The sequence below is a fragment of the Desmodus rotundus genome, chromosome 6 (genome assembly GCF_022682495.2).
Source record: "Desmodus rotundus isolate HL8 chromosome 6, HLdesRot8A.1, whole genome shotgun sequence".
In the NCBI taxonomy this organism is placed as follows: domain Eukaryota; kingdom Metazoa; phylum Chordata; class Mammalia; order Chiroptera; family Phyllostomidae; genus Desmodus; species Desmodus rotundus.
In genome coordinates, this window is record NC_071392.1 from 156516348 (window position 1) to 156535940 (window position 19593).

Genomic DNA, 19593 nt, shown 5'->3' on the forward strand with positions numbered 1-19593 from the left:
GACTTTATCAGAAGGAGGGGCTTAGCGCTCCGATTTTCCTCCTCCTCCTGTTGCCTGGGACACGGCGTCCCTTGGCCCTGTGACTCGGGAGGCACCATTTGAACCCCCCTAGCTTCCCGCCCCCACTCCCGGCATCGCCTCACCTACAGACTCCATCTATGGAAGGAGTTAAATAGTGAGCTGTTCCTGTAACCCACGGTTACCATTTACCATACAGAGCTAGAAAATGCTGACCTCTATGAATTCCAGGACCTGCCTCCATGTCCTGCCCCTTCCTGACAGTGCTGAGCCCCCAATCCCCATGATTGCTAACTCCCCAAAATCTCTGTGCTCCCTTCCCAGACAGATACATTTCGCATCTTGCATTAAGTAGAACTTGCAACACCAGCTGATACCCTGGAGGAAAGGTGTCTTGTCGGGAAACACGCTCCTTCCTCCTTCCACGTTTCCACCAATGAAGTGCTGGGACTGTGAGTGGATGTATTTAGTGCCAATTATTTCTTCCTCGGGAGAAATAAAATGGGTCAGAACACCCTTTCCTTCCCCCTGGAAGGAGTGGCCCACTTGCAAGCAAAACCCTCTCTGCCCCTCCCACCACCAAAACCCCAGAAGTAGGAGGTCCTACGTTGGGGAAGGTTGAAAAATCTGAGGGCTGAAATCAGAGTGCTGAGTGTGGTCATTTAATATTGGTGAGGAGAAGGGGGAGAAGCTGTAGACAAATCTTTCGATAAGTTTCACCTTAGCGACATTGGATAAAGACCTATACAGTTAGGCCTAGACCTAACATTGCGGAAATCCCTATGCTTCCTCACGGCCCTAACCCTACCCATCATGCTGTCACCATCCGTAACTGTTTTCTTCTCTACCTCCTGAACTAGAGGTCGGGGACAGGGTCAATGTCATTCTCACAGGTAAGTTAGATCACTCCCCTCCTCTAAATAAAACCCTCCGAAGACTTTTCAGTTCGTCCTCTTTACCTGGCCCTGCGTACCTTCCAACCTCATTCATCATGTTCCAGCCACAATGGCCTTGCTCTGCCTCATGCCCACCTAGCACCTTTGCAGCTAAGTCTCTGGTCTGGAATGTTCTCCCCTAAAGAGTCCTGCCTGTCAGGCCATGCTTGACCTCAATTGTGTGACCCCAACCCTCTGGGCTGCATCTCTTGCCCAGGTACAGAGTGACTCAGAGCTGGACCCAGGCTGTTGGTGTCCAGCCTTTAAGGCCAGCTAGGCCTGGCCACTGTCTAGGAGGAAAAACACCCTCTGCTCAGGTATGGCAGGCAGAAGTGCCTGCTTAGGGCCACGAGTGTCCAAAGAGCAGTCTGGTCACTCCTCCTCACGGTTGTCCGAATCTTTGGCAACGCGGCTGTGGGCCCGGGTTTGAGCATGCGCCCCATTTTACAGCAGCCACGGAGAAGGTAAACTGAGGAAAAACATCAATCAGCTCTGCGCTCAAGCCCCTCTCCCTGGAAGGAAAGAAGTGTTTCCAGGCCCTTTGCCCAGAGCCTGGCACACAGTAGGCGCTTCATTCTTCGAATGAAGAACTTCACCTCTAAGCCGTAAGCGTCAGGGGTGGGGAAGGCACCTGCAGAAGAACCCAAAGGGGCCTGCTTGTGGCTTTGCAGTGCTGCCTGCGCCTCTGGGGCGCTGAGTCAGAGGCGGTGGGGAGGAAGCGCAGACTGGAGAAATGTGGGGAAGAGAGGGGCGCGGGAGATGGGGCAGATTGGTGGAGTACAGTCCGGGGAGCGGAGGGGAAGGTCGTGGGAAAGAGGAGGGTGCGGGGAGGGGGGCTGAGCAGCTGACGTGGGCTGGGGTCTGTGCGGCTGGCTGTAGGAGGCGGCGGCGCGCAGCAACACAGTGTCCCAAAGCGAGGAAGAGCGAGCGCGCTGTCAGCATCTCCCCGCACAGCACGCGCCTCGCACCCAGAGTAGCGGCCAGCCCGTCCGCTCCGGCTATTGCTGCTCCCGAAGCCGCCATGGCCCCGGCCCTCTGCCCGCGCGTCAGCGGCATCCTCTGGCTCGCCTGCCTCCTGCCCTTGGCCCCGGCTGCAGTGGCTGCAGGTAAGGAGCTGTGCGGGCCGGCCGGCCGCCCTCGCAGAGCCGTAGCACGCTGGGGCCTCGCCGGAGCCTGGGCTGCGGAGCTGGTACCGTACCCCGTGAGCGCACCTCCTTCTTTCTTGGAGTCCCTGAATCGCGTTGCGTAGGGGACACCGGCAGCTGCGCACCGCGAAGCCCTCTACTCTCTCCCTTCACCGCTCTCCCCAGAAATCGCCTCGCCACTTGAGGGGACTCCCTATGTCCCTTGGTTCCTGCTGCTATCTCTAGAACGCCCCTGCCTTGGGAACCACGCGCGCTCGCGTGCGATAACCTGAGAATCTATCCCAACTCTTGGGGACCTCGCAGCCGATGGGGGTGGGTGAGAATAATGCAGTGAGACCGGGTATGTGCGGGGGTCGGTCGTCACGCCACAGCCCCCCAGGGAGCGCGGCCAGGTCGCCCGCGGAGCACATTTTTGCTTTAAAACGTCGCCTAGTCTGGAGAGCCTTTCCACCCTGTTTGTGTTAGCTGCGGGTACGATGCGATTTTAAAGCCCAGGAGGCCAGTCTGCCATTTCCTCTCTGGGAATGATTTCCAAAATGGACCCCGAGCTGGTTCCACCGGGTCCCACACCGTGTCCCTGGTCGCGATTGTACCATCCCCACAGCCCCACCGCTGGAAGGCCGGCACCAACTTTTCTGTCTCATTTTGGCGACAAAAAAGGACCCAGATCGGAAGGTTGTTGGGGGACAGTTGGGACGTGGGCAGCTAATGGGGGGTGTTAAATATTATCATTTTCATTTCCCCCACCCCCTCCTCATCTTAAAAGAATGGGAGCGAAAGGAAGGCAATTTTGTGTAATAAAAGCAACAAGGCAAAATAAGAGCTTGCACCTCAGGGATGACATAAGAGAATCGTGTGGGGATTTTGCTTGGTCAGACCTCGTGCCTGCCCCTAGAGATGCATAGAGAATTGGGGTCTCTTGACCATTAGGTCTGTTCCCAGAAATGATTAATGTGGCCTAAATTACCAAAACAAAAAAAGTGAATTATTTAAAATCCTGCGTTGTTCCCAGCCTAGCCAACTGCGCCCATGATATGGTCAGACGAGCTGGGAAGGGAGTTGGGGAAAACCCACAGGAGAAAAGTAGAGGCTCAGACGCCCTTGCCACCTTCGGTGGGTCTGGGGCAGCCTGAGGGGCCTGCCTCCAACCCTGGGGCTGAGGTTCGAAGTTCTGTCCTGGATCATCAACTCCAAGCAGTGTTACCCAGACTTCAGAGGTACACAGGGGAGTGTTCGGGGCTGTCTACCTGTGCAGTGTGAAAAGGCAGATGTGGCCATTTTCTAGAATGTTCAGGGCCCTGCACGCTGTGTCGTCAGAGAAAACACATGAGCTCCAAGTGGAAGCCCCAGGGCTTGCTTCTGGGTGTTGCTCCCATGGGTCAAGCCTTGTGGAGGTTGCCACTGTGCTTTTCACTTTGGCCCCTCTGGCTCTGGGTCTCCTGGGAAGCCTGTGGTGCCCTCTCAGCTGTGACCCTGCTGTCACTTAGGCTCAAACTTGCAAAGGTGGATTTGGAGGGGTAGGGTGACAGGACCTGAGCCTGGTTCTTTCAGCCACACGGGTCAAAGCCTTCGTGGTCCATTTCAGCCTGGATGTCCTGGGCACTTCCCAGAGCCCCGAGGAAGAGGGACAGCATCACCCAGGAACTATGAAACAACTGCTTTAAAAAAAAAAAAATGCTTAAGAAAGAGTGCCCTTGGAGGCTTCTTGTGTCTGGACAGGTAGGGGTCTGCAATAACATCTGCTATAGCTGCAGCCCCGCCTCCCCCCACATCCTCCATCCCGAGCGCCTGCCTGCAGCCCCTCCGGATCCCATTCCCCTGGCAACCGATCTGTGTTGTGCTGACATACGCCCATCTCTCTGCAGATGCTGGATGGCCATGAGCATGCAGTCAGCCAATGCCGCCCCCCGGCCCCCCACCAGCCTCACTCTGGCCCCCACTCCTTGCCTGGGGGTGGGCAGGATCGAGAGGGAGAAGGGAGGGGATGGCCTCTTATCAGAGCACCTCTTTCTGTGCGGCCCGGCCTAACACTGCCTCCCGGCCAGAGGGAGAGAGAACAGGACCCAGCCCGGTGGTGCTGATGTGCTCTCTGGTCACAGGCAGTGGTGTGATCTCAGGGGCTCAGAGGCCCCGGTCCCTCAACGTGAAACACGCATCTTATCTTCCTGGGGAAGCTTCTGCCACAGCTCCTGGAAATCCCTCTTTGGGACATGGGCAAGGGGGAATGCTAGAGCCGTGGGGACAGGCAGCATTGCCACAAGGCGAAGGGGGATAGCTGAGGTCACACTCATCCACCTCCTGGTTTCATTGAGTGCAACAGGTCTCTCCTGAGCAACCTGAGGGTAGGGGGCATGTCTGCACTTCTGGGTCCCCTTAACACCTGTGAGGGTGGGGCCCAAGGACAGATGAACTGTGTCCTGGGACATTGCCACGTCCCTCTGCCACACCCTTCTCTCCAGGTGCCACTCGGCACCAGCATTGCTGAACACCTACTGTGTGCCAAGCACTTTGCTGGGCAGAGGGGAGATGGAGATAAGCACTGCCCTAAAGGGGACTGCAGCACGGTGGGGCAGATGAGAAAGCCATCGTCCCAACGTGGGCTTGTGACAACTGTGTGCTCCGGCTGTTGAGAGAGCACCAGGGAGGCGAGGGGTTCAGGGGAGGCCTCCCGGAGGAGATTATACCCAAGGAGAGATGGGCGGAGAAGGGCAGTGAGCACAGCATGTGCAAAGGCCCTGAGGCTAGGAAGGACCGCGTGTTGTGGGGAGCTGCATGAGTTAAAGTGGCCAGCTACAGCAGGGGTGTGCCAGGATGTGAATCTGGATTTCACCCTGAGAGTGGCCGGATGACCTGTGCAAGAAGCCTGTTGTGTGAGGTGTCTGAGAGTGGGGCAGGACTGGAGGCCAAGGGGCAGGGGCAGGATGTAGCAGTAATCCCGACGGGGCTTAAGCGATGTTAGCAGTGATGGAGAGGAGGTGAGCATGCCCAGAGAGGAGGAGTTAGCATGGCAGAAGCCTGGGGATTGAGTCTTGGGATAGCTGGCTACTCTAACCCCAACAGAGAGTGCTACCTGAAGGAGATGATAGGTTTGGGGAGGGGAGAAATCCAGAGGCTCTAGAACAGTACCGTCCCACAGAACTTCGGGTAATGAAGGGAACATTGTGGATCTCTGCAGTCCAGAAAAATAGCTAAGAACCAGTTGGCCATTAGACACTTGAAATATGGCTAGTGCAGCTGAGGAATGGAATTTATAGTGTTCATTAAATTTGAGTCCTTAACTTTGCTTAATTGTTCAGCGCAGGCCTGGAGCCCAGAGAGTAGGTCTGTGTTACTGGGCTCCGTCAGCATTTAGAAGGCACCTGAATCCACGGGGTGGGGGGTGGCAGGGGGGGGGTCGTGCCTGTGGGGTGGGCTGGGCCAGGGCTGGAAAGGTGAGAGGGAGAGTGACCTGAGCTGGCAGCCCCTCCCTTCTTCCTGCCGCCTCACCTCTTCTGCTCAGGCGTGCACTGCCGCTGGCTGCACCCTCTCACCTCAAGCCCTTGGGAAATCTCACCTGCAGAGGGAAGTCACCGATTACAGGAGAAGGGTCACAAGCATGCAGTCGTGTTCTTGACGAGAGCGAAGGGTGCTGCCAGTGGAGTACCTGTGTGGGCGATTGTCACGCACGCGTGGAAATTCATGTCAGGGCGACACGGACACACGTGGGAGGTGTCGTCCTGTGGAAATGAAATAATTCCAAATTGTGTGCAGAGTGTGATTATAACTACACTAAAAATTTTTATGCGTGAAGAAGAGACAGGAAGACGGCGGCACGATAGCATCTGCTGTCTTTGGGAGGGAGGGTGATGGGACGTTGTAATGCTCTTTATGCATATGTATGAATTTTATGATGGAAACAAGCCTTATTTTTAAAGTCTTGCCTTGTTTATATGATAAAATATGCAACTATCTAAAGCAGTTGAAGAATAATGATTTAGGGAGATGCCTATGGTTCAGAATTGAAAAGAACAATAGACTATATAACCCCAGATTAAGAGCGTGGTTAACAAAATAGCAGGAGCCCTGGCCGGTGTGGCCCAGTGGTTGGAACGTCATCCTGTAACTGAAGGGCTGTGGGTGTGATTCCCGGTCACAGTGCATGTGATCGCGGGTCCAGGCATGTACAGGAGGCAACCAGTCCGTGCTTCTCTCTTGCATCGATGTTTCTCTCTCCTCCTCTCTCCATCACTTCAAAAGCAATAAAAAAAAAAAAAGATGTCCTTGAGTGAGGTTAAAAAAAAAAGAAATGTCCAAATCTGGTAACAATGATTGTTACTGATTATTTTAATTTTTAATAAAATATTTTTAATTAATTAATTTATAGAGAGAGGGTAGGGGAAGGAGGAGAGGGAGAGAAACATCTGTGTGAGAGAGAAACATTGATTGGTTGCCTTTCGAATGCACCCTGGGGACCAAACCTGCACCCCAGGCATGTGCCCTGACCGGGAGTCGAACCGCCAACCTTTCGGTTTGCAGGATGATGTCCAACCAACTGAGCCACACCGGCTGGGGCTTTAACAAAATGTTTTTATTTTTTGTTTTATACTTTATTTGCAGGTTGCAGTTAGTCTTACCTTCGATGTGGGTGTCGGGAGGGGAGTGTTATCTAAAAGGTCCGCATCCCATGTGCTGAAGGCCCCGTTCGCCATCAGCAACCTGAGAGACCAATGCTAGGGTTCCCCGTAAGAGCTGCATCCCCCGTATTTCAGGTCCGGGTCCCCGAGCAGTTGACCCTGCTGGAATCACAGAGTTCCAGTGTTGGCCCCGGCAGGACCCCCCGAGGTCACCAAGAGCAAGGCAGCCGGATGGAACCTTCTGGGATAGTGAAGGGATTCTGGGTCCACACTGTCCAACAGGGTAACCCTTAGTTACAGGTGCTAGTAGCTACCGCGTTGGGCAGTGCTGATCTAGAACCTCTTACATTTTAGATTTAGAAACTCAGAGCAAGAGGGAAGGAAGGGGGCTTGGCTCAGATCAGAGGGGGGCCTCCTTCACACTCAGGGCACCCAGCCTGCACCAGGGGCCGGGCTCAGCTCTGCACATCAGAGCTGAGACATAGCCCAGGCAGGGCAGGCCCAGGCCGCGCATGTGCCCTGTGATATAAACTGGGGACCCTGGAAAGGGCGTGTGATTTGGAGTCAGCTGGGCCCAGGTTTGAATCCCAGCTTGACAGTGAACTAGTCATAAGACTCTCAGGCAAGTCACCTGGGCTGCCTGGGCCTCAGGTTCTCCACCTATAAAGTAGAATAGTAGAAGCCAGCTCAGAGGGTGGCCGTGGGGTTCCTTGCCATGTCCCCTCCTGAAATGTAGTTTTTGTTTTTGGGGTCCTAGGCCTGTATGAGCTTCACCTCATCACGGATAGTCCTGCCACTACGGGGGCAGAGGTGACCGTCACTGCTAGCCTGGTGGCCAGTGACAACGGCAGCCTGGACCTGCCCACCGACACTCACTCCTACCGCTTCCACTGGATCCACTCCCCACTGCTGCTCACGGGGAAGACGGATGAGGCCTTCAGCTCCTCCATCCGTGCTGTGGGGAGCACGCCTGGGGACTTCCCCGTCTCTGTCTGGGTCACCGCCGCCAACTGCTGGATGTGCCAGCCCGTGGCGAGGAGCCTCCTCGTCCTCTCCATCACCGGTGAGGACCGGTCCTGCCTGCTAATCTGCCTGCAGACTCTGGGTGCAGAGAAAAACGCCCAGCCCCTTGAGTAATCACAGACATGCGCATTGGACCCTTGGGTCCTTCTCGGTTATCAGTCAAGTTAACAAAGGATCAGAACGTGGTAACACCCTCTGCCGGCAGGGCGGAGCTGAAACTGACCGTTTGAGTACCTAGTGCTACTGGGGTTGTAAATTAATCCAGCCCCTTGGAGAGCAGCTGATCCACAGGTATCCATTATTTGACTCTTTGGCCCATTCATCTTCATTCTCTCTTTCTCCCTCACCCTCTTCTCTCCTTCCAAGAAGTTCCTGCTCTCTTGGAGTTCACAATCTCTTAACGAGTTTATCTTCAGGAAATAAACCTCCATTTGGGTGATGCTTTATGCACCGAGGTGTTCATTGCAGTGGTGTTTATAATAGTAGAGGAAAATGGAAACAAGCTAAGTATGTAGCCATAGGGGAAATGGTTAAGTATATTGATATAATTTGTATCATGAATAATAATGATACAATGAATAATAACTCTCTTTACAGAGAGTTTGTAATGTCCTGGAGAATACTCATGCTTGTCAAATTTTAAAAAGCAAGACAACATTTTATCACTAATTTGATCAAGTGTGTTTAATAAACGTATACATACTCACATACCAACACTTTGCAATTCTTCCAAAGAGTCGACAATGGTTGTGTTTGAGTGATAGGACGCTTCTTTTCTTTTCATTCCACTTTTCAGCATTTTCCAAATGAACATCACTGAAGCACACCTTACTCTCCGATCTCGTGGTAAAAAAAAAAAAAATCAGCTCCTCAGTTTTTTTAGAGAAGGACAGAGAACGGAGGTCCTCACCCAGCCCTACGCGTTGGGCGTGGAGATGCGATCCATGGAACTGACTGCATTTTTTTAAGGCTCATCTGATCCTTTGAAATATTTCCCAGAAGTTACTTTTCAAAGCCTATGCACTTCCTTCTGATTCTGGGCATCTTCTGTGCCAGAAAGTTCGGGGTCCTGGTGAAGGGCTGCCGGTGTGAAGTGATGCATGTCACACCTGCTGTATGTCTTCAGCAGGTCTGCACAGCAGGTGCAAGGACTTCGGGGACATGTGCCTCTGTGCACAGTGACCCACAGGGTCCCCTCTGACCAGCGCCCAGCTCTGACAGGGAAGGTCAGGTGGGGGAGAGGCTGCTCTGTGGGCAGGCAGGTGAGGTCACTCCTGGCTCCGCCCTCTCGACATCTTGGTGGACTCACCCTCCCTTGGTCTCTCTCTTCCAGAGTTCATTGCGGGGAACCTCATTGTCACCCAGAACACGTCCCTGCCCTGGCCCAGCTCCTATCTCACCAAGACCGTCCTTAAAGTTTCCTTCCTCCTCCATGACCCGAGCAACTTCTTCAAGACCGCCTCATTTCTCTACAGCTGGGACTTCGGAGATGGGTTCGTCCTTCCCCCCAGGATGCCCCAAAGCCTTGGCCCTAGGTCCTGGCCCTGTCCTCCCAGTCAGGGTGCTCTGTACTGCCCCACCTCCACCCGCTCACTCTCACTCCAGGCATTCCTTGAGCACCTGCTCTGTGCTAAGCTTGGGGTGCCCGGGGACCAGTGGTGAGCCTGCAAACTAATAGGTCCCTGGTGCCCAAAATGGCCCTTTAAAAAAGGTCAAGGTAGGAAGGATTTTTTTTCTCCATTTGACTTTGGAGGGACCTGTTCTGGCTTTGATTCCCAAACTTCTCTCCACACAAGCCAGGCTATGGGAGGCAGGTTGGGAAGTGGGGGTCAGGCAGTTCACAGACACCTCAAGTTCATGCAGGGGCAGTGCTCCTGCATGAACTTGAGACCCCCTCACCTGCTTGAGTCCCCCCAGTCCCACGTGCTGAGCCTGTAAGTTCCACAGCAGGGGTGGGGGCAAGGAGTGGTGATGGATTACGGAGCCTTTGATGAGCCTGGAAAGTGGGTGTGCAGGCCCCGAGGCTCCATGTGCTCCCTGTGGGCCTGAGGAAGGCCCAGACGGGGGAGGCTGCTGCTGCCACAGCAGGTTTGCTCATGAGGAACCGGTAGCCAGGGTGTGTCACTGTACAGCCACCCTTGACTCTAAGAAGTCCCATGAGTCACTTCTGTCGTCTGACTCCTCCCTGTCACCTTACAGCACCCAGATGGTGACTGAAGACCCTGTGGTCTATTATAACTATTCCATCATCGGGACCTTCACTGTGAACCTCAAAGTGGTGGCAGAGTGGGAGCAGACCACGCTGGATGCTGGGAAGGGCATCGTGCAGAAGACGGGGGACTTCTCCGCCTCGCTGAAGCTGCAGGGTGGGTCTCGGGGGGCTGGTACAGGTGGAGTGCTTCTTATTTCCTGGCCTCATTGGCCTCTGGTCAAAGGCACAAGGCATAGTGGACTGTGCTTCAGTATCCTGCGCAGGGAGGAAACACCAGAACCCATCTGTCCCTGGCTTTGGTGAGAGGGGGCGGTCCCACAGCCCCGGCCCTGGGAGCCCTGAGACATCTGCCCTCAGCCACCAGGTTTAATGGGGTCCTCTGCCTTTCAGAAACTCTTCGAGGCATCCAGGTCTTGGGGCCCAACCAAATTCAGACCTTCCAAAGGATGACAGTGACCTTGAACTTCCTAGGGAGGTAAGTGAACCCCAGAGTGCTCTGTGTGTGGCCCGCGGCCCTACCCACTCTCTCCGTCGGGTGATCCTGAGCCTGCTCCTTACCCTGAGGGGCCCCAGGTCTGTGGGCTTTTGGAAGGACAATGCCTCCCAGCCCCTTGTCTGTGCCATGGCTGTGGGCACAGATCCATCCTCAGGGTCCAGGGGAGGAAGCACGGGCCTTTCAGGGCTGTCTGTGGTGTGGTTCTCAAGGCAAAGGGAGCGAGGGACCACTCCTGTGAACAGTCCCCTCTGTATGTGACTTGGGTCTGCTTTCTAGGTGCCTGGAAAGCAGATGTGGCCCAGCTCTTGGCAAGAATGGCACTAAACTGAGTTTGTAGTAAGCAACAAGACACAGAGAGGCCGGGAGGGTTTGCCTCACGAGGACAGAAGGAGCTGCAGGGGGCAGCAGTCAGGGCCCAGCTCTACAGGACTCTCATGGGTACAACCACCCACTTCCCCCGCCATGGGGACACATCCAGGGGAGGCAGGGCTGGACGGAGAATGAGCAGAGTGGCCGAGGAAGGAGGAAGACATGCTGTGGGCTGGAGGTGGCTTCTAAAGCCTTCGGGGGGCTTTGGAGGCAGGAGCTTCGTACTTGGAGATGGGGTGGGAAGCCACATGGTCCTGTTTCACTCGAGCCTGGCATTGTGTGAGATGGGAATTCTCACTGGGCGCTCCTCAGGTGGCCCTGCGTCTCCAGCTTCTGAGCCCGCCTTCGGCAGGCAGATAACACAAGACACTCTTGTCCCCTTTAAACCCATCACAAGCCAATGTACCCTTTCAGATCCCCCTCAGGTGCCACCTCCTCTAGGAGGCGTGCACACCCCACCCCACATGTCACTGGGCATCCATTCTGCCTCGTCCAGCAGTCTGTGTGTGGCTCTGTCTGTCTCACTGGCCCAGAATCCCCTCGGGGTTGGTGGCCATCTCTAGATACTCTTCTCTGCCCCGGTCTGGAAGGTGAGAAGTGGAGGCCAGGACAGCTGGGTGTTCTGTTCTGGGAAGGACACTGAAGTTCACAGCCACCTGGACTTTCTTAGTCTGTGTTCACACTCCCCACGGAGCCACTTCTGACCACTGCCCGCATCTCCCACAGCCCGCCGCTGACCGTGTGCTGGCGCCTCAAGCCCGAGTGCCTCCCGCTGGAGGAAGGGGAGTGTCACCCCGTGTCGGTGGCCAGCACAGCCTACAACCTGACCCACATCTTCCGGGACCCCGGGGACTACTGCTTCAGCATCTGGGCTGAGAACGTCATCAGCAAGACACACCAGTACCACAGGATCCAGGTGTGGCCCTCCAGTAAGTGACACCCCCCTTCCACTTCACAGCCACCCTGCCACCAGGCCACTCCAGCCAAGCTGTCCCCAACCACCCCCTCCAGCGCTAGAATCATCAATAGCTCCACTGACCCCAACCGACACCACTGACCGACTGCCCACACCCTTCTCCGACCAATTTCACCAGTGCCACCAATCCGCCTGCCAACGCCACCCTCAACACCACACCCCCGGCAGCACTAACAGCCACCTCGGCCACTGCCAGCCACCCGGAGCGGCACTGCTGCTGCCATGGCCACACGCACCGCTGACGGCTCTTCCAGCACCGTCCAGAACCAGCAGGCAGCTGTGTGATCGCCACGCCCATCTGCGCCCTCCTCAATGCCCCTCCTGCCCATCCCTCGCCACTGGGGCAATGCCACCACTGCCATGCCACCCCCGCCTCTCTGCTCGCTTGCTGCCCCCACCATTGCCGTCAATGTCCCTTCCATGTTACCAATGGCACACGTGTCCCCAACGTGAACACTCCCACAAGGAATGAGCCTCCATGATCGCAATGCACCCCCATTTGTCCCCAGTCCAGCATAGGCAGGGTCTCTGTCTGCCGGGGCACGGTCACCAACACTCAAACCAGCATCCCCAGGGGTGACTGGGACTCACAGGGCTGTCGTGAAGTGTGAGCGGCTTAGGAAGTGCTCAGCACGGTCCCTCTCACTCACAGGGACACCCAGCCTGTCCCCACGAACGCTCTTCCCCAGGCCCAGGCCCAGACACTGGCTCAGGGCCGCAGCCTCAGGCAACGGCGTCAGATTCCCCCCTTTGTTTCCGAGGGGGCTCTTCTGTGACCCAAGATGAATGCTTCCCTATGTGGGGTAGAGAGTTGGATCCCAAACCCCTCAGGGATGGTCTTCCAGATGCCCAGTCAGGTCCCCCCCATATAGTACAAAAGGGGGGGCCCTCAGCTGCCCTGTCCCCAAGATGGGCCCTGTCCCCTCCAGTCTCCCCAGTCCTTGTACCCCACTCCAGGCCCTGGCTGAGCTTGTGGGACAGGCAGATTCTGATCTGTGGGTGCCCTCAGGGGGCTGGGGCCCTGCCTCCCCCGGTGCCTCCTGGTTACTGAGTTCCCAGGAAAACGCTGAATTCGGTGGACAAGACAGCACTCTGGGTAATCAATACATATACCAGATTCTCATGGTGTATGCTGGTGTCTATAGGCAGGGAACTCAGGAGGAGGATGAACGGAGAGTGAGGGGGAACTCACACCTGCTAATCACCTGCCACACACCTGGCACATTCACACCTCACCTGGTCTGGTCCCCATGCAGGCGCTAGGCTCAGCATTAGCATCAGGTAGCCTGATCAGAGTCAGGATTTGAACCCAGGGCCGCCTAACTTTAGACCCTTGGCTCTTGCTGCTCCACCCTGCGGCTTCCTGACACCTGGGTCAGTGAGCAGTCCCAGGGCTGCCAGAGGGCAAGAAGCTGCAACAGAGGAGAGGGCACAGGGGGCCTTGGGCGCCCTCACAGCAAGGCTTCCCTTCCCCACCCGAGGGAGGGCCAGGAGGAGGCTGTGACATCTTTCATGGCCTGGATTCAGAAGTCCTGAGCTGTCACCCTTGTCATAGGCTGTCCGCTAGGAGCAAGTCACTAAGTCCAGCCAGCACTCAGGGGTGGGGACTTTAGCTGCACCTCTTGAAAGTTACTTGTGGGCGTATTCTAAAACCCTCGCACATGCCAACTTGGTTTTTGTGAAATCCTGGCTTTGCCTTTTGAAGCTCCCCAGCTAGGAGGCATGTACTTAAGGAGAAAGCTCCAGGGTAGTGGGGGGCAGTGACTCTTCTCTCCCCCTGCCCCCACTGAGAGCTGGCATGAAGCCCAAACACCCAGGCCCGTGACTTGCGCTTTCTCACTCCCAGGCATCCAGCCAGCTGTCTTTGCTTTCCCCTGTGCCACGCTCATCACCATGATGCTGGCCTTCATCATGTACATGACCTTGAGGAACGCCACTCACCAGAAGGACATGGTGGAGGTGGGTGCTCAGGAGGGTGGGGGCTGGGCCCCTGGTCCCTGAGAGGATGAGGATGGAGCGGGAGTGTGTGGAGAGGACATGGGGGCCAGGCCAGAGGGCTTGGAAGGGGTCTGGATGCCAGTGCCAGGCCCTGGGGCTGGGGGAGACATGCCCAAGAGGCACCCGCAAACCAGGGAAAATGTCTGAGTTGGCTCCTTCCCATTTGACTTACCTCCTGTGCTTGCCCCTGGCCTGGCAGCTGGGCTCATGAGCTGGTAAGGGGGAGGGCCACCAGAAGAGGGAGCCCCAGGGAGCAGAAAATCCCAGGGCACAGTGTCATGCTGTGCGGGACCAGAAAGGTGCTTCAGCGCATGCGGCCGCCCTGCAGCTAAGCTTGTAAGGCCACCCTATGTGGGGCTCCCGGTGGGCGGGCGATTGACCTGTGGGGTTTTGTTCATCATAGGTGGCTGATTTTGACTTTTCCCCCATGTCTGACAAGAACCCGGAGCCGCCCACGGGGGTCAAGTGCTGCCAGATGTGCTGTGGGCCCTTCCTGCTGGAGACACCCTCCGAGTACCTGGAGGTCGTCCGTGAGAACCACGGGCTGCTGCCGCCCCTCTACAAGTCTGTCAAAACGTACACGGTGTGAGCGCCCCCCACCCTTCTCAGCTTTACTAACTGCCAACTGGACGCTTGGGCAAGGTGGGGCCTGCCACCCAGCAGGAGGGGCTCGTGTGTGGGGGGCCGTCTGCCCTGCCGGCCGTCCATTTGTACAGTACAGCCGCTGCCACAAGCCCCCTCGTCACACCCCCAGCCACCTGTCCATCTGTGCAGCCCAGCCACCGCTGTAAGCCCGTCTCAGTCAGCCCCACCCCACCCCTCACCTTTGAAGAGGCCCCAAGTCGGGGGACATGACACTCTAACACAGCAGTCCCTCCTTGCTCCGGGCGTGCCTGGCCGCCCCTTGCCCAACCCTCCCACGTTGGCACATCTGCTGTCTACCTGGGATTTGAGCTTTCCGCCCCCAGGCAGCCCTGCCCAGGTCAGAGAGCTAGGAGGAAGCTCGCAGGTGGCTAGGGATACATCGTGAAAGGTCACGCTGAGAGATAGGTGGGCACACTCACACACGTGTCGCATGGACACCTCCGATGGTTTTCTCTGCATAGTTCAGTTGGTCACCAGGATGTACCCTGCATTGGAACTAAGATGAAATCTGACCTCTCCACTTGAGCCCAACAGCTCCTGGGCCTGGTCTGTCCCTTTGTCCCTGTCCCTGCGGCTACCTGGTCCCACTCTAAGGACACCTTGTTGCCTGTCTGCTTGTTGGGGGCAGGGCTGATACTTGGTGAGTGCAAAGTGCTTTAATACATAGCACCCTCTTATACTGAGACCACGTTAACTCCCACTGAGGAAGAGGCCTCGAAGCAAAGAGGAGTCGAGCCGGTGGTGACTTGGGATCCCTGGGAGGGGACGGTAGCCTTGCAGCCCCGCTGCCCCCAGGAGGCCCTGAGAAGGAAGAGGCAGGGGAACCAAGCTGGGTCCTCTCCCCTGCGGCCCAGTGGCTGGGCAGGCAGAGCAGGTGGAGGGAGCAGCTTATGGGTGCAGACGAGACACAGTTAGGCCCCCGTGCAGGGGTGCTGGGAGCAAACTGGGCCTGTTTGGTGGGGGCATGGTGTGGGGCAGAAACTCAGCTGCCGTAGGCGTCTGTCTCGGACTTAGTGCAGAAAACGCTGCGGCGCAGTCATTCTCACGAAATACGCCATCATTGCAGAATAAAGCTTGTGTGCTGTGAGTGTAGCAGCGCCTGCGGGGCGTCCCGGGGCTCTTACTTCCCCACGCGCGGGCGTTCGAGTGGTTCTCGGCCACCGCAGGACGTCCTGGGCGCGTTCTCCTGTGAAGTGACAGGACGGAGCTGCTCTCTGGGTCCCCAAGACTCTATCAGTGATTCTCAAACCGCTGCTCCGCCAGCAGCATCAGGGACCAATGAGATTCTGAGTGAGGGTCTCTTGGAGGTGGGTCCAGGCGCCCCCTGGTGACCAATGTGCAGCCGAGTCTGACACTGGATCAGACTCTAGATCCGGGAGGGAATGTGCGCCAAGTCTGGGCACTTGCTGAAAATGCAGGTCCTTGGGCCCCGCCCCACACCTGATTCAGCACCTGGGGAGGGGGCTGCGCCCATTTCCACAGGCCCTTGGATTCCAGTGTGCCAGTGAAGTGTGGGAACCCAGGTCTCCAGCAGGGCTTCTTGAACTTGGACGTACATGAAAAGTGCGGGAGCGTTTTTTTTTTGTTCGGTGACATTCCGTCTTTAGGGCGGCTGGAGTGAAGCCCGAGATCCTGCATCTCCAACAAGAGCGCTGCTGACCCTGCCGGTCCCAGGGCCACACTTTGACCCGAACCCTCTGGGTCAACACCCTTCCTAAGTTCTTTTCCTTCTGTAAGAGGTTGGGTTTTTCTCTTCATTACCTCTGCTCTCCCACCAGCACCAGCACCCAGCACCCAGCAGGTGCACCCCAAGCTGGACACGGGTGGGGAGGGACCCTGCCTCTGCCCCATGCTGTACCACTCTGGGAAACACCACTTTGAATGAACAAAGCCGTTTAGGGAACTTTCTGGAGCTTTAGCATCATTGGCCCGTGGGACAGATGCTGCCACACGCAGCCTACCTCTGACACCCCTCCCGCCACCAGCTTGGTGGCCAGCTGTCTGTACCAGAGCTGGAGGAGGCAGGGGACAGACTCGTACAAACACACATGGCTTTGTCTCGCCTGGCTTTGCTGCACATAACAAATGTTGCGATTTTTACAAAGGGAAGGCAAGACCCTCCACCAGCGAAGGGATTGCAGCTGCTTTGTCGTGGTGCCCTGCAACCACATCCACAATGCCCCCAAGGTGTGATGGTATTGGTGTGCTCGGGCTGCAAACCACAGACTGGGCCACTTAAACAACAAATTTATCTGGTTCTGGAGGCAGCAAGTCCAAGATCACGGTGCTGGCAGGTTGGTTCCTTCTGAGGCCTCTGCCACGGCTTGAAGACAGCCGTCTTCCCCCATGTACTCACACGGTCGTCCCTCCGTGAGCCTGTGTTCCAATCTCTTCTTCTTGTGAGGACACCAGTCCTACCGGATTAGGGCCCCCCGAATGGCCGTGTTTTAACTTGATCACCCCTTAGAGGCCCTGTCTCCATGTTCTGAGGTGCAGGGGCTAAGAGCTTCAACGTGGGAATTCTAGAGGGACTGCTTGATTTCCGACGTCTGGCCTCCAGCTCCAGCAGAGAACAAGTTTCTGTTGTCTGATGCCACCCAGTTCGCGGTGTGCCGGTGGCCATGGGAAACACGTACGCTTCCCCCGCGTCTGTTTTGGTAGCTCCATCTGTCACGGGCACATCATCTAGCAGGAAGTCCTTCAAACCAGGTCCTGTATTCAACCACTTCTGGCCTCCACTGCCCCGTGTCCCCCTGCAGAGCCTTCCTGTCCCACTGTCCCCTCACCCTGCCCCAGAGTGTCCTCAGAACCACACCAGGACCACGTCCTCCTCCGCCCAAACCCTCGATCACCTCCCAGCTCAGAGTCTTTCCAGTGGCTGCAAGTCCTGTGTGACCTGACCCTTTGACCTTGATGACCTCATCCCCGTTGCTCATCCCTTTAGCTCTGTCTTCCTCGGGGCTTTGCTCTGGCTGTTCCCCCTGCCGGATGCTTTTCCCTCCACATGCATGGGGCTCCTTCCTCACCTTCTTCACACCTGCTCAGATGTCAGCTGCTCAGTGTCACTGACCTAGCACTCCCTACCTCCCATACCCTACACTCCCCACTCCAGAAAGCACAGGTCACTTTCTAACATGCCATTGTTTTTACGAATTTATTTATTGCATCTGTTTCCCTCCATAAAATAAAAACTCCAAGAAGAAGGGCCCTTGCCTTCTGTGTTCATTATTTCTAGTTTCAGCCCCTAGAATGATGCTTGGCACATAGTAGGTGCTCATTAAATATCATCAAGGAAAGGAGGGTGGAAAATGCCCCCCCCCCCAGAAAAACTCAGTCCTCACAGTGTCTAGAATATGGAGAGGAAAGAGAATATTCTAAAGAAAGGATTCAATATCTCCCCAGCTTGTCCAGAAGGACAAATGGCCTGGAAGCTCTGGTCTGGGTTGTGTGGTGATGTCCAGGTGATGGGACCCAGAGGTCTTCCTGCCTGTACCTTGGAGAGAGGGACTGTGTTGGGGTGGGGGATGTTCTTCCCTGGCCAGAGGACCTGGAGCTGCCCCAAGGCATGATGACATTTCAGAGATTAGTTCTGATGTCTGTCCATCCCCAGAGCAGGAAACCACGGCTGGTTTCTGCGGAGGGTGCCTTGTTCTATGTTGAGGAGGGGGGTCAGAAGGTTGGGAGGGGGCAGCTGGGATGTGGTGGGTGTGCCAGAGCCCAGAGAAGCAAGCTGGGGCTGGGGCCTGCTGCGCGGCTGGCCACGGAGCTGAGGAGGAGCTGGGGCCACCATGCAGGGTCTGGACCAGGGTGCCCGACCCCCAAGGGGTCCCTGGAGAGAATTCACAAAGAATTTTGATGGAAGAAATGACATCTTCGGTGTTAAAAACCTTTAATGAAGTCATGGCATTTCCTTCCACCGTAAGTCTAGGCAAAGATGGGTGGTGGTGCCTGCAGTTGCTATGACTTTGGCAGTGGTGGAAATCACCGGCGTTTCCCCATCATATTCTGATTGCTGGGGGTCTCACACTGTCGTGTATGCTGATGGTGGTGTCCAAAGCACTGCTGGTATTTGCCTGCTGCTGGATCTCAGCTCACTAAGTAGACATAGTATAATCGCTGCTTTGATATCCATATGTCCGTATAATTTGTTTCCTTTGTAATCCTATTATTTTATGTTATACTTTTAAAAACACTATTCTGAGGGCTTAATCCGACTAGAGAGGGGCTTATGGTCCCCAAAAGGCTACCAGGCCCCTGGAGTTGTTCCCTGGAGAGGCCCACAGGGACACAGGGGTGACTGGGGACTCTGCTTTCTTCCAGACAGAGGAAAGGGTCCTTCTGGGGGCCCTAAAGGTTGCTCCCCAGGGCTCTGATCCAGGACACCAGGTGCCCATCCCCGACAGGCCGTCTGCCGGCAGCGCCCAGTGTGACCAGCAGGTGGCAGCCCTGCCTGGACATGCTTCCCGCAGTCTCTTACCTCGGGGTAGCCAGTGGGCACTGCAGGGGAACAGAGAGGACGGGGATGGCAAACGTGTCAGGCACACTTCAGTCATGAGAGTCATGTGCTGAGTCAGTATTTTGGCGGCTGTGCTCAGCAAAGAGCCCTCGGTGCAGCAGCTTTGCGGGGGTGGGGTGGTGGGGACGGTCTGCCTTTTCATTTTCTTTCCCCGAAAGCTCCAGTGTGCTTTCAGGCACTGGCAGCAGGGGGCGCTAAAGGCACTTCTGAGAGGAAACCAGCAGTAGAGCACGACTTGGAATGTTGAGCCTGCCTTGCAGACTCAGGTGTTCGCACTCTGGCTGCAGTTTCAGACCAGTCCCCTCACTCCCAGGTCCCCTGCAAGCATTTGACTGGGCACCGGGCCAATCCCAGCCTGATCCTATGCGGGAGGACGGGTGGGGCAGGTGCTGCATCTTCTCTCAAACAGAAACCGTAGCCTCTGGCCCTAAACAGACATCGGATCAGCTCACTCTCCTGCTCAAAACCCTCCGCGCCTCCCCATAACCTTTAACACCTCGGCCAAACTCTTAGTCTGGCATTGAAACCACTCCCCCTTTTACCTCCACCCCTGTGTACACAGTATCCACCCACGTGGTTGGATCACACTCCCAATTGCCCTCGGGGCTCAGCCTTCATTCATTCAGCAAACTGTCACTGTGCCAAGT

General features: G+C 56.2%; 1 protein-coding gene across 2 annotated transcripts; it reads left to right on the top strand.

The window, feature by feature from the left end:
- The first annotated feature begins 1699 nt into the window (after positions 1-1699).
- TMEM130 (transmembrane protein 130) lies at positions 1700-15530 on the top strand. 2 transcript variants are annotated; one of them, XM_024577090.4, is made up of 8 exons: positions 1700-2059; positions 7469-7774; positions 9068-9227; positions 9934-10100; positions 10337-10421; positions 11538-11740; positions 13634-13746; positions 14189-15530. In XM_024577090.4, exons 1-8 carry the CDS (start codon positions 1975-1977, stop codon positions 14372-14374), a joined length of 1305 nt encoding a protein of 434 aa, XP_024432858.2. In that variant the 5' UTR covers positions 1700-1974; the 3' UTR covers positions 14375-15530. The 2 variants fall into 2 exon arrangements, with proteins under 2 accessions (XP_024432858.2, XP_024432859.2); XM_024577091.4 differs by having other exon boundaries at positions 14225-15530.
- Positions 15531-19593: the final 4063 nt, after the last annotated feature.